The 14,290-nt window shown below is 37.2% G+C and overlaps 2 protein-coding genes across 5 annotated transcripts in view; one reads left to right on the plus strand and one right to left on the minus strand.

Annotated features, from left to right (window-relative positions):
- PRKCZ (protein kinase C zeta) overlaps positions 1-7,688 on the plus strand; it is a 33,856-nt gene extending 26,168 nt beyond the window's left edge. For 3 of the 4 annotated variants that reach the window (XM_088536193.1, XM_010225464.2, XM_010225463.2), the window contains 2 exons: positions 6,722-6,837; positions 7,110-7,688. In XM_088536193.1, coding sequence (XP_088392319.1) covers positions 6,722-6,837; positions 7,110-7,197 — 204 coding nt within the window. In that variant the 3' untranslated portion in view covers positions 7,198-7,688. Of the gene's footprint in view, positions 1-2,823; positions 2,958-6,721; positions 6,838-7,109 lie in introns of all 4 variants that reach the window. The other variant, XR_015913974.1, reaches the window with a different exon arrangement.
- Positions 7,689-10,449: 2,761 nt separating this feature from the next.
- FAAP20 (FA core complex associated protein 20) lies at positions 10,450-13,228 on the minus strand. The gene is made up of 4 exons (XM_088536107.1): positions 13,119-13,228; positions 12,347-12,494; positions 11,034-11,656; positions 10,450-10,618 (listed from the first exon to the last, which is right to left on the minus strand). Exons 1-4 carry the CDS (start codon positions 13,208-13,210, stop codon positions 10,546-10,548), a joined length of 936 nt encoding a protein of 311 aa, XP_088392233.1. The 5' UTR covers positions 13,211-13,228; the 3' UTR covers positions 10,450-10,545.
- Positions 13,229-14,290: the final 1,062 nt, after the last annotated feature.

The following is a 14,290-nucleotide window of genomic DNA, read 5'->3' on the forward strand; positions in this document are numbered from 1 at the left end:
TCCTTTGTTCAAGAGGATAATGTAATGGATAAAAGCATGATAAAATTCTGATTTTTTTTCCAAACTTTATGAATGGTTGTAGCTTTTGGGTTGTTTTTCATATATAATGAATCTTACAGAACAATTTAATCAAAAGACACCTCAAAGCCTTGGTGGAGCCGTTTATTTGCTGGTTTGTATTGGCAGCTGCTGCAAACTCATGTGCATGTGTTCTGCTACTGTCAGATTAATCCGGGATATGTGCAAGGCGCTTGCAGCTAGAGCGTGTAGGACTTGTGCAGTTCAGGGTGGTTGCTTTGTATAGTCCCGTTTGATAACACTTCAAACTCCTTTAAGAAAAGAGTGGATCAGCAGAGGCAGCCTGTGGGAATGCCATTCTAGTACTGTATTTTCTGCTGCTTAGAAGCCTTTTTGCCTTGAGGTTGTTGGTAATTGATTTAACACAGCCTGCAGATTGGGTACCATCGTGGAACCAGTTTATATTCAAACATGGAAATATGTTGCAGCTCAGAGTAGTCTATTTGCAGTTCACATAAGAGACTGAATTTAGGAATTGTGTAGCTTCTAATCAGAAAGATTTTACAAATATGTAGTAGGTTTTATTTAGATAAGTAGGCTCATGCCCTTGGAAAGGGGAGGAGAGAGAGAGAGATGCACCTTGATTAGCTTAGGCAGTATGATTATTTAAAATGTTTTCTCATTATTGCTTTCAGTTGGGGAGGGTTCTGCAATTGGTATAAGGGAAGTTTTTTGGCTTATGGAGTAGACTACTTACATTTCAGTGGCTTTGCAGGCGAAAATACTATGTTTGTATCTTTTTTAAAAGCTTCTTTTGGTAATAATTGTGCCTACTTCAGGGTTCATCACACAATCATTATAGAAACTGCACTAATTGCTACATTGTTGTATGGATAAAGTGTCAGTGAAGTCAGCAATACTACTGCTTGCATTACACTTGTAACATTATGTTGAACAAGGAAAATACATGTCATTTATTTTTTCCTACTCCTAAGCCTTAAGAAGGCTTACCAAAAGCAAGCATCATTGCCTGTAACAGCATGAGAGGGGTTCAAGGAAAACTGCATAATTACTACTTTGCTTTGAGACATACTGTTCAGACCTTCATCGTTAATATTAAGAGAACATAGGGCATTATATGTGAAGCCAGTATTTTAAAATATTGCTGTTTTCAAAGCTTTTCATACGGTCTTAACTTTGTCAGACATCACTCTGTTTTAGGTAGCACACTCAAGTGTGTTACGTTACATAATATCTAAAGGTGCTGTAGCACAACTTGTTATACATGAACATCATGTACTACAGTTTTATTCAATTTTTCACATTCTTTTGAGGCAGGCCATTTCTTTAGCTTTGTATTTTTTAATTTTTATAAAAAAAGCTGTAATTTCAACTGGTACTTATTGATCAACACTTGAACTGTTTTAACTTTATGATTTTTATCTCCTTAAGTGTGTTGTTGATTTGAATTTGCTGTCCAGTATAGTTCACAATTTCTCATACCTTTGTAGTCATTAGTCTCTTCAGACTTAAATACAAGATTTTTTGATCAGCACCTTTTAATTATTTCCTTGGTGCCAAGCAGTGATATGTCCTAGCCTAGACCAGCTTTCCGACCCACTCTGTTAATAGTCTAAGTAAATAATCACTTTGGCTACTGTTCTTTACCTATCACTTGCATTGTGGTTACTATTTATCTCAAGTAAGATTGGAGAGAGTGTAGGTTGTTGGCTTTTATTTTCTCATTTATTTTTACCCTAAGTAATAAAGTGCATATCAAACATAAAAGCATGCCAGGGTACATTAATCACTTGTGTTTAGCAGTATCATAGATATAGATTGTCAAAGGAGAAAGCATTAAGTTTTTTCTGGTGTATGATGGAGTGAACAGGAAAGAGTGTGCACATTTGCTTTCTCAGCTCAGAACACAAGGTCTAGCTATGTACCTTGTTATTCTACATGATATTCAGTGACCTTTATGGTTTGCATAAGCTTACTATTGAATTTCTTGTACTGAGAACAGAGGTATTTCTAGGGTAATATTTTGTCTTATAGGGCCCAAGCATAAAAGGAGGAAAAGTATGTCCATATTAAAATGCTAGAATGCTCACTGCAGAAGAGTTAGTACTTCTGATAAACTAACATAGATAACATGTTGGCACAGACATCCAGGCAGGAAGCTTTAACCTCAGTCTCTTTTAGAAATTTGTCTTTTTAATGTATCTGTTGAAATTGCTCCTTGTAGTATAGAAAGTGAATAGAAACCTAAAGATTTAAAATCAAAAACAAAAAAAAACCTTGAGGGTGTGGGGGGGAATGTACAACCTGCAGAACTACCATTTCTTTAAAACTGACCTTATCTTATCAGCAACTGAATAGTAATTAATAGAAAGTTGGGTTTTGCTCTTGCATGACCAGATACCAACAGCTGTTTCAGAAAGTTAAGAGTTACAGCTGGTGCTAGATTTTGTTCAGCATCTGTTATTTCAAAGGGTGGTGAATCAGTCAGCGGGCCATTTCCTGCTTCATTAGCAAAAGGCATTTAGTTGTTGGCTAATAGCCTGGTTAATATGGTGTTTTTTTTTGTTTTTTTTATATTTGTCTAGTGAAATATTACTGTGAAACCAGAACTTAATTTCTTTCAACCTGCATACAAAATAAAACTATTAAAGCAGTCTTATTGCTTTGTTATTTAGTGTTATCACTGAGGATTTTTTGCATGAAAATTTTGGTTTTCCATTAGTGTCAGTAGGTCTTTTCCAAAGGGAGTTTTGAATGTTGATTTTCTATCTGATATTTCTCTAGAGGAACGGTGACCTCCTGTGGCCAGCAAGGCTAATCCAAACTGTATATACTACGTAGGCCATAACAGATCAGAATAATGATCAAGTCTGGTAGCCTGTCTCTATCAATGCCAATACCAGAAGCTTCAGAGGAAGGTAAAAATGGTTCCAACTGCTCAGCCTACAATGTTTCTCATAGGGATAACTAACTTCCTTACGATTCATGTAGTGGTCAATTTTATGCCCTGTAGCAGGGCTATTGATAGAGTTTGTACAGATGTTTTGTTCAAAAATAAGATCAGAAAGGTAGGATCTCTTTGTATTTTAACCACGGTTTTTAAGTATGAACTTCTGTGGTCATAAACTCCTTACAATAAGATGGGGGGAGGAGGGAGGTAATTCACGTATACTTTGTATGATTTAAAAACCAAAACAACAAATCAGAGAAGGTAGGAAGAATTAATTAAACCAGAATTTCATTCTGAAATAACTAGGCAATTTCTTCTAAAATAACAGCATACACTGTGTTACACTTACAGATGCAAATTTTTAATGGTGGTTATGTAACACAAGGTAAAAATTTATCCTCACTCCCCTCCAAAATATTGTTTGTCCATGCATGAACTCACAATTTTGCACTGGAAAAAAAATATACAGCATTTTCAAGGAATTTCTTAAAGACTTTCATATTGAGTTTAGTAAACTTAATGATTAGGGTATCCCAACTTACTGTTAGTGAAGAAGCAGCTGTTGAGCTTGCAGAGGCAAATATTCTTGAAATGGTCTATAGCCTGTGTGGAAGTTTTGAATATCATTTGGCTGTAAACTCTTATACAAGCATTCTGTGTTTGTATCCTTATGGCGCACTACTGTTCTTTTATTATTACTATTTTTTATTGTGTGCAGCAAAAGAAAGTAATGGAGAGGAAGAAATTGGTGCCATGGAATCTGTGTCCCTTAATGATCTGAGCAAAGAAGTCCCTCTTGCAGGACTAGCAGCATCACCTGTCATAAGTTATGCAGTGCATTCATACAGGTGCCTCTGAGCAATTTTGCTCCTTGGGATTTGCTGTTATCTTTGCGTTTGGTATGACTTTAAATTCTGCCCACCCTTCCCTTGCAGGGGAATCCATGTGAGTTTTGCATCCGTAATATGATACAGCTCAGAGTCTCCCTGTATGTTTTTACAAAGCCTGTAGCAGTGGGGCACTGTTTAAATCTGTAATTTCTAACTAGGTGACCTTTTGAACAAAGGATATGCAATAATAAGCAGAACACTTCTAGTTCTGGAAATCTGGATTTATTTATCCTGTTTTTTGGTGTACATAGTCACAGCCTCATTAAGGAGCTTTGCGAATGCAGGATTCCAGCTGTGCAAACTTTTTGCAGAACTGGTTATAAGTAGAAAAACTGTGAACATATATGGTTTTATATTATTTTTGAGATAGGTACAGTTATAACTGTTAACCAGATATATGGCTCTATCTTTTAAATTGATAAATGGAGGGCAAACTAAATTTCACTTTTCCTTTCTCTTTCAAGAGCTGTTATTGAAGGTTTTGCTTCAAGAATTTTTCTTTTTACATAGGTTCTAATTAGAGCAATAGTACTTTTTTATTTAATTATGAAGAGAAAGGAAGTTAAACAGTGTACAGGTCATTTGCCATTTATGACACCAATAAGTTTGGATCCTTTTCATCCATGTTTGTTTTTGATAGGTATCTGGAGCTCCAAGATACTTGGTTCTCTGTTTCCTGTGAAAACAAGCATCAGGGTGGATAAGGTCGAACCAAATTAGTTCCTTAGTGAGAGAAGATGGGAGGGATTAACCTTGTATCTGTTCTGTCGATCAGGGCACTTGTTGGCTGGCAGTCAGCAGTGAGGTATTTCTGCACTAGCCTTGCCCAAACCAAGAGTTTCTAGAGAGACCTGAGGTTTGTGGGAGGTGGATATATGATTAGGGCATGGGACAGGGAGAAAAGGTGCAAGATGTTGCATATGAGATTAGTATTTTGGTTAGTATTGCATAGGGCTGCGGCCAGAATTCAGAATTGCTTATTTCTAAAGTACTAATTTCAGTTCAGTCCAGGCCAGAATCCAAAGTCATTGCAGTAGCTTCCTGAAGAAAATAGATTTTTCTTAAGCAACTTTCAAAGACAGTGCAGTGCCAAGTAAACTTGAAACTTTTAGAAGAAAAAAATATCAGTTGCTTGTAACTTTAATGTCAATTTTGGAGCAATGTCAATTTTAGTGTTATAAGTTTTATGCCTAGCAATTATGATTTATTCATTGAAGTAATAAGATTTCTTCATAGCTGCTGTTAGTGTTTCATGCTGCTCATCATTCACATGTAGAAGTAATTGCCATGCATTAACTATGAAAGATGCTGCTCTTTGTTAGTAGTTCTGCTCTGTGTGGGTGCTTTTACCAGTTTCCTCACTAAGACATACAGACTTTTTGGTTATTCCACTATTTCTAACTAGTGAGGCATTAAAATGAAGGTACAGGTTACATTTTGGAAAGTGTTCCCATATATAACTTTTCTCTAATAATTAATGCTGTCCCTTTTACCTTTGTATCACTCCATTCCTGAATTCTGTGTGTGTATATTTATATGTACTTTATACACTATACAGTGTGTGCATAACATACTGGCAACCACGGACACTAGTACTTGATCAGTCATCTTTCTGTAAAACATGTAGACATTTGTAGGACAAACGTAACTAAAATCATATGAAGAAGCTAAGCAATTGGATCCCTCTGAAATGCTTTAAATTTTAGCTGTACCAAAAGCGTTTGAAGCATTAGCTGTTCTGCTTGCTTATACCTAGTGTAGTTCAGTTCACATCAAGTTTTTATTTAAATTCCTGTCTCTAATGTTAAACAGTACTGTTCATCTTTTCTTGCGTTTTTCCAGAGTTTGTGCTTTGGAATAGATTGCAGAAAAAAAAAAAAAAAAAAAAAAAAAAACACAAGCAGTAGCTGTGACTTGGTTATTGCTCAATGTGCTAATAATGTAGAACCACCAGCTTGAATGTCCTCCAAACTGCATATAGGAATGGAGAGAGGCATTTGACTTCTTAATTTCCCCCCCCCCCCCCACAACCAATGTTTTTGAACATCAACAGAAGGAATGTGTTGCCTTTGCTTGCTCATGCTTTATAGTGTAAGAGAACTTTGGAAGTTTGGTTACTGGATATTTTGGGGTACAGTGTGAGATTTCAAGTCATGATCAAATGTGAGTGGAGTACAATAACTTCAGGAAAAACGAGTACAAATCCAATAGAGTAATTCACAGACAATGCTTTGGAAGTTGGAACTCACCTGATTTTCCACCTCCCCCTGCCACTGTTCCTGGAACTAGGACTGCTTGGAAGGCAGCTAACAGGATGGAGTTCATCCTGGGCCTTTTTGAACTGGGTAGAGATTCAAAAAGATAATAACGTTTGACTTATCACCTCCTCTCTAGCTCGAGCTTGTGATAACAGGGATCTGGTAACTGGGGACCACCAGGGATCTGTCTTAATCAGACACGGCAAACGACGTACTGAAGATGCCATTGGTTGTAGCAGACATGGCAAATAATGAGTAGACAGCATGATTTGAGTCAGGAAAAAATGCCCATCTTTTATTGACTCTCTCAGATGCGGAAAATAAATGTTGGTTTCCAGCTCCCTTGGCAGGAAATAATTTACATAAATATACTCATAGTTGCATTTTAATTGGAGAGTAAGACTATTTGACTAAATCTATTTGACTAAAATTTAATGGCAAATGTTATTAAATGTTTTTATTTCTTCATTGTTATTAAATTTAAGAATAGTGACTTGTATACATCTGTAATCTAGAAACAATGATTTTAGATTTAGAAAATATTCAATATTTTTTCTCCTCTTTCCCATTGTAATTCCTTTTAGCTGGAAAAGAAGCAAACAACCCCTCCATTTCAGCCACAGATCACAGATGATTATGGTTTGGATAACTTCGATACACAGTTCACCAGCGAACCTGTGCAGCTAACCCCGGATGATGAGTATGCTCTTCTTTTTTCTCAAATACAGTTGCATATCAAAAAATATTTACAAATTACAAAGTTATTTTCAGTTTTGTAAGTATGTGCTCAGCATTAGATCATGGGATGATTTATTAGTGAATGATTTGTATGTTCAGAGGCTTTCTTCCATTTATGGTTTTTACTGTTTTTATTCCACTTTGCATAATTTTTTGTAAGGTATTTTGTTACTATTTAAACCAGGACAAGAACACAGTAGTTCTAACTGGTAAATTCTTATTTCTCTTTTTCAGAGATATAATAAAGCGAATAGATCAGTCAGAATTTGAAGGATTTGAATATATTAATCCCTTGCTGCTGTCAACAGAAGAAACAGTATGAAGGAATGTCACCTTCGGCGTGGACAATGTGAATGACCTTTTAAATTTATCCTTAACTACAGTATATGCATGCGAGGCTGGGAACTGTAAGATTTTGGATGGAGACCAATGATTTTTTTAAAAAATTGCTGCTGAAAGTCAAAGAGGAGACTAATGATTTTGGTGGGTGTCTTCCGCTACCTAATGGTTCTTAATTTTGGGGCACTGACAAAACTGGCTACATTAATGAAGGAATTTACATTTTGTGCCTGTTTCATGAAGAATCAAAAGCATTCATTGCATCCCTGAAGAAAACGAGATTCTGAATGACTTTGAGACCTTCACACTTTCTACAAATATTTGATGCAATGAGTTACCAATTGAAGAATATTAGAGTGTAACATCCTGAAGAATAAAATGTATTACGGTGGTGTTGAAGCTTATTTTTGATGCCTTTTTTTCACAAGTGGTACCTGTCTAAATGTCTCAGATATATTTAAAAGGAGTTGTGTTTTATTAGCAATCAAAACATAAATTTGGGTACAAGATTTAAGTGCCTAAATGGATAAACTGCATTGAAGACTTATTACATATTTGGAACATTCTTAAATCGGGTAAGTTCTGCTTGTTAATATTAAGAAACCATTTACATATGAAACAAAGGATGTAGCTACAACATAATGTTCATTTGCATCTTTATAGAATTTGGAATGCAGTGTAACTCAGCAGTGTTAACTCCAAATTAGAGTTTACAATATCAATTCCAGAATCTGTTTTAAATTCCAAAATTTACTAAGAGATAAAGATTGAAAAAAATAACTTGCACACAAAGGATTTCTGAAATACTTAAGCAGTGCCTACACCCACAATGATTTTTTTTGTTGTATACTAGGTTTTTTAAAAGTATTTTTTATCAACAGTACAAATATTTAGGAATAGGGCAAAAGCATATTAGAGGATAGCCTTAACATTGAAATAGTACACCTAGAACATCTGTAACATAAAATACTTTCCTGATAAAGCACACCTCCTACTTACATTAAACTGTCTGCTTGAAAATACTCAGTGTATATTAATAACTGATCATCCTACATAAGAGAAAGGGATGTTTTGCATCAAAGTAGTAAGTATTTTAATGGAGAAAAAATGAGAAATTGTGTAAAGAGGAAGATAACCACTGAATCCATTCTCTTGAAATTGGGGGGCCGGGGAGGAGAAAGGGAGGGAAAGGGGACATTCTATTGGAAAGGTTTAATAATTGATCAGCTTGAAAAAACTCATGTTGCTACATTTGAGGACTAGTAAGTGTGCACTGCTATCTAAAACTCCAGATGCTTGTAAAGATTTACCTGCCTCTGCAGGTAACAGCAGCAGAGGCAGTATTTCTTTTTGCTAGATTTATGATTAACTATATTGTGAGACTTGTAGGCATATTTAAAAAAAAAAAAAAAAAAAGTGTGGGAAAGAAAATGAGAAACCCTGTGCCATGACATCTTACCTAATTTGGTGTAAAATGCAGGATATGCTGCAACATTCTCATTTTCTTTACATTAACATATGCTTTTCTCAGGGTACAGCATTGCATTAGGTGCTGAACATGACATCTTTTGGATTCGCATCCAAGTCATGAGGTGCTAGGATGAGACTGCCAAGACATTGTGTTTAACCATCGATTAACAACCTACATTTTGGTATCTCCTTATTAGCCACAACTGTGCAGATCTGTGGTTATTTAGTTCTATTAATCCCATTCAAATTTAAGTTTTGGGTTTCTCTCTGTTGGGCTGCAGCTTTTTATATAGAGCAAGATGTGTTTTAACCAGCATTAAGCAATTTAACCAGTAAGAAATACTTGCCTCAAATGCCTGGACATTAGGTACTTTGTTATCTAGTGAGGGACTTATTTGCTTTTCTAATTATAATCAAAAAATCTTAAACTTCAGTTACTTCCTCCCCACCCCCCACTTCCTGGCAATTATTTAATGTACACTGAATAACTTCTCTTTCAGTATTTAATCAAATCACCTGATTATGCAAGCAACTGATCAGTTAGCTTTTGTGGAAGTACAGAGATCACTGCTGTCCTTTGACAGCCTGAGGCATGGGTCTTAGAAATGGAAATAAGGAAGGCTGGATGGTTATTTTTCTTTAACCTTGTTTCTAGGTGGCCAAAACATCTTGTTTGGGAGGGAGAAACAAAAAGACATACTTGCAAAACAAGCATTTTAAAAAATACTTGATTTATTTAAAAATATAAAGCATTTACAATTTGCTGTGTTGCCAAATAGTTTCTGGTTACAAGTTGGGTTGCTCATGTGCAAGTGTATGAAAAATGTTCTGTTCATGATGAAGGGGAAATTTTTTATATGAAGTACTTGTTTTATAAATAAAGGAAGATGAAGGATGTAATTAAATGTGTGTTTGAAAAAAAATCTTAATATATTACAAATGGATCTGGTAATGATATATAGTTGTCTTATTTGAAAATAGTAAATGAAAAATCTAGCTAATTTAATGATTGTAAAACAGTAAATATGTTCTTGTAGTTTTGTATAATTAATTAGTTGGGATCTTTGCTGAACAGTTTTACTTGTGCAGAAGATGGTATACTAATCCATAACATTTAAGATCGTTTATATTCTTGCACAACTATTAAAGACTTTCATGAAGAAGTTGACTGTTATCATTTATAAGTAAACTGAGCTGTGTCCAGGTTGTATTTTTTAATATACCACATTTTAAGTTACCAAAAAAATCCTTGGCATTCTTTGATATTGTATTCAATGCTTATTCTGTAGATTTGGATCATACCTGATTTAAAATTGAAGGTACAAGTTTATTATGATAGAAAAATATTCAAATACTGAAATATAGTCTATGAATTTGAGTACTTTTTATTTTATGGGACAACAATTATAAAAATAGCTCAAAGATGCACAGCTGTCACATTCTTGCATATAGTGCTTTGTGAAAAGAAATTAATTTGAACTCTAAGGCTGTGACCTGAGACTTGATGTATTGCATGAATAAGCCACCTTGTTTAGTAGGCTGGGAAAGTGAATACTTAAGGCAAATGAACTACCTACTTTTTTTCCCCCCTCCCTCCCTTCTATTTGTTGCTACTAAGCTTGTCACTAAAAGTCATTATTGACCATGATGGGGAAAGATGCTTTTCTCAAATATACGTTTAAATGCTTAACTGTTACTATGCTTGATTTGTTACTATTATGTCTATTTTCCTTTCTGGAACTGTTTGTTTGGTTTGCAACTTAGGAATGTTTAAGACAGGGATATATTTCCTTAGCACATTTTTTTTCTTTGAGAAAGGCTCCTCCTGGGGCTTATGACTTTGCTCTTCATTCCTTTGGATTTACCACACTACATCATCTGCGCTTTCAGACAGGCATCTAGCGAGATGACCATCAATATCCAATTGTGACAGCCTGCAAATACAAAAAAAATATTTCAGTAAGAAAACGAAGTCAGCTCAGCTAAAAGCATCCAGATTACTTGCTGAACAGCTACATGAGATGAACATTGCTAGCCCTAAAGTTAGTTTTTAGCTGCCAAAAATGCTGATTTAAAGTAGTTAGATTATTATAAAGATTTCACAGAAGTCTTTTCATAGTAAAATACTTCAAACTGCTAACTATACTAGCAAGGTTTACTGGGGAACCCAAATTTATCTTTATTCTGAAGTGCTACAATTTATAATACTTCAGGCTGAATTAAAGCAGGCAATTCTGGCATTTTAGAAGTGACACTTTAAGACTCTGATTTTCATTTTCTTATGTGTAGAATGCAGCGAAAAGCATTTTGTTTTCTGTATACTCTGAAGTTATTTAAAAAGACACTTACGTTCCACTAAACTGCACCAGGCATATTGGACAGCTGTCAAGAGCTAAAGCTCCTTCACTGTGATCTCTGGTCTTTCTGTTGCAGCTCCCAGTTCCAGGCATGCTGACAAGAAGAGAGTTCCTTTCTGCAGGCATAGGTCTGGCCTCACCAGATGAAATGCTGCCTTGATGTGTTTCTACCTGGGACATGCTGCTGTTTTGTTTTCCCCCTCTACTGTTCTGTGCAGTCCCTTTACAGGGCTGGGGAAAGCCAAGAGGTTTTGCAGAGCTTTGCCCTGAGGCCATGTGGTATGTAGAATACTTATGCTGGCTGAGTTTATGTGACTTAGGATTTGCATCCAGTTTTGAAACATCTTTTGAGTTCTCCCCAACCACGTTTTTGGTGTTATCTTTAAATGCTACACAGCATGCTTCCTCTGCTGTGGAAAATAAACTTTTTGGTTCATCTGCTTGGCTATAGCCTTTAAGTAAATGGTCAGTTTGGCTTTCTGTTAGCTGAGGGGAGTTGAGATCTTTCAGGTTTAGATGTTTTTCTTTGTGAAAAGGTGGAAATGATATCCATTGAAAGTCTTTTGTTCCAATTTTAAAGACTTCTGGTTGTTGCAGGTTCTCTTCTTCTGAACTCTAAAATAGACACAAAATATCTTCAGTACAAATGCAGTTCAGTCCATGTATTAAAAACAAGGCATAATGCAAAGTAGACCCCTCTCCACTGCTTATAAAGTAATTAAGAATTTTTTCATGGAACTTGCACATTATTTCTTTCACATTTCTAAACAGATACAGTTGATTGAATACAAATAGGGTATTCTTATTAGCCTCTGTGGGGCCATAAGGAGGATGAAAATATAAAATATCAAGGTTGCTGCTGTTTGTGCTTGACATTCAAGGGAAAAAAAAAAAGCCTGCTCAGAGGACTGCTGTGGGTTTGTGTGTTGTGATACTGCCTAACATGGAGTGCTTGTTTGTAATTAACCTCTAATTCTTATGTTTGTGTCATTAACCTCTGTTACAGATTGCCTTTTTCAGTGTTTCTCTAGCAGAAATTAGTGCTTACAAGCAGCCTCTGTGCCTATACTGAATGGGTCAGAGAAATGTTCTAAAGCACTAAATATCCTTCTGTGTGGATGAAAATATAGCAAGTTGTTTTTATACCACCTGTTGCAAGACCCACCACTATGTGTACTGACTAAGTAGCAGAAACCCAAAATCCATTTAAAGGCTGTTCTAGATTTTCTGCTACCTGTTAACATCATAGTTCAGATTATCAGTATTTTAACCATGACACACAGTGCAGGCAACAACACATACTACCTTTCTACAGCATTCTGGAAAGCTGGGCACTGTTTGCCAGTTTGTGCATTTTAAATCTGGATTGACAGTTTCCACTAGTAAAATCCATGTGTTTTCACACTCACTTAAGTCTTCTTTTCCAAACCAATAACACTTGTCAGTCACTGTCCTGTAAAAAGAGAGAGAAACTGCTAACTTGCAGGAGGTTAGGAGTGAAGGAAATACTTTTCTATTAATTATTAGTTAATTACTATTTTTATTTCTCGATTTACCTTTCCCATAGCATTAATGTGTAAAGATCCTTCATCTTTTTTTTTTGAGCAAAAGTTTTACAAGCAAACCATTCCTTTATCGTGCTGTCAACTAAGTTCATTTATCTCTCAGCCCTCTTCCGTAACGAAATGTTTGCAACTCTTCCCTCTACTTTCTGAGTACAAGGACCTCTAGTGCTTGAAAAAGCATTTCACTGATAGGAAGCCTTGAGAAAGATTTAAGTATACGTAGCTAGAAAAAGGATTTTATATTATTAGAGTTGTATACAGCAACTTTCAAGTAACGAAGCGATTATGGCTATGCAAACGCTCTTTCCCGTGTTCATGAAATGATATTTCTACAGGAATTTAAGCTGCTGCAGCCCCGACTACGCGTCTCTGCCGAGGATCCCCCCGCGCCTCACGCAGCAGCCGGCGGGAGGGCAGCTCCGCCTCAGACGGCGGCGGGAAGCGGCCGCCGCGAGCTGCCCCTCCCGCCTCAGCCCTGCCGGGAGCCCTTTCCCCAGCGCGCCGGGACTCACTGGCACCGCCCGGGAGGGTCCGGGCCCGCGCTGGGCTCTGGCGGCGCCTTCCTGGGCTTGAGGCGCAGCTTGGCGGCTCCTTCCTGCGACATGGACGAGCCCGCAGCCCCGCGCCGCGTCCCTCACAGGCCGCCCCTCCGCCCCCTTTTCGGGCGGGGCTCCCAGGCGAGGGGGTGGGGGCCTCGGCGCCTCGTGGGCGGGGCGGCCCTCCCGCTCCTGGGCGCCTGGGGCCGGTTGGAACCGGTTCGAGCCGCTTTTTCCCGCCCTAGTGGAGTGCTGAGGCGCGCGCGCTGCCGAGGGGAGGCTGCGCCTCGCGCTCTTCCCTCGCAGCAGGGGCCATGGGCAGCATGTCGTCGTTGCCTGACAGAAAAGTTGCTTCTACTTTGAAAACTCTGCTGCTCTCTGTGCCTCTAGTACCACACGGAACCTGACGTTCAGCTGCTGGGGCTCATCCTGCTCAAAAGTCATCTTTAGAGCATTAATTATAGTCTAAACTTACTGAAGCTTACTGTACATACTGGGGTTTTAGTATTTGAGGGGCTTGTATGTGGAGTAATCCTTATGGATTTTTTCTCTCTATGTATGTGGTCACTGTTTTATTTCATAGATTTGATGTTCGTTGGTTAGGATCAATAAATTGGCTGGACTGTTCTGTATTTCTTTGGAAATGCTGCTTGGTGCTGTAAGCAGGTATGTGAAATGAGGCTTTGAACTGTATGAAATGGCAGTGGCCTCAGCTGTGTTTGATCTTTGTGCTCATGCCAAGGATCTCTTACTGTGTTAAACACATTTTTCTGTGAGGCCATACAAGTGTGGAGAGAAGTAGAGCCTCTTAATATAGTAACAGGTACGTTAAAAGGAGGTTAATGATTTTAATTTTGTGTAAGAGCAAGAGTAAAAATACTGAAAGATGTGATATGTTTATTTATTAAGAGGAATTGTAACCTCCCGAAAGAGATAAACTAGCTGAAAACAACCACATGAGAGTACAAGCATGGTAGACTAAAAGGGAATGAAATTCAGAAAGAAAGAAGAGATGATAGAAAGTTAATTGTTGTCATGTGGCCTAACATTTTTCTATATTCGTTACAGCTGTCACAGTACCCAAGAGACACTGGCTCAGTTACAGAGTGTGTCCTGTCTTGTTTTTTTGCTTTTGCATTCAGAAGACA

This window comes from Tinamus guttatus, unplaced genomic scaffold, assembly GCF_059628265.1.
Source record: "Tinamus guttatus ecotype Peru unplaced genomic scaffold, ASM5962826v1 Tinamus_guttatus_pri_ptg000652l, whole genome shotgun sequence".
NCBI classification, from domain to species: Eukaryota; Metazoa; Chordata; class Aves; order Tinamiformes; family Tinamidae; genus Tinamus; species Tinamus guttatus.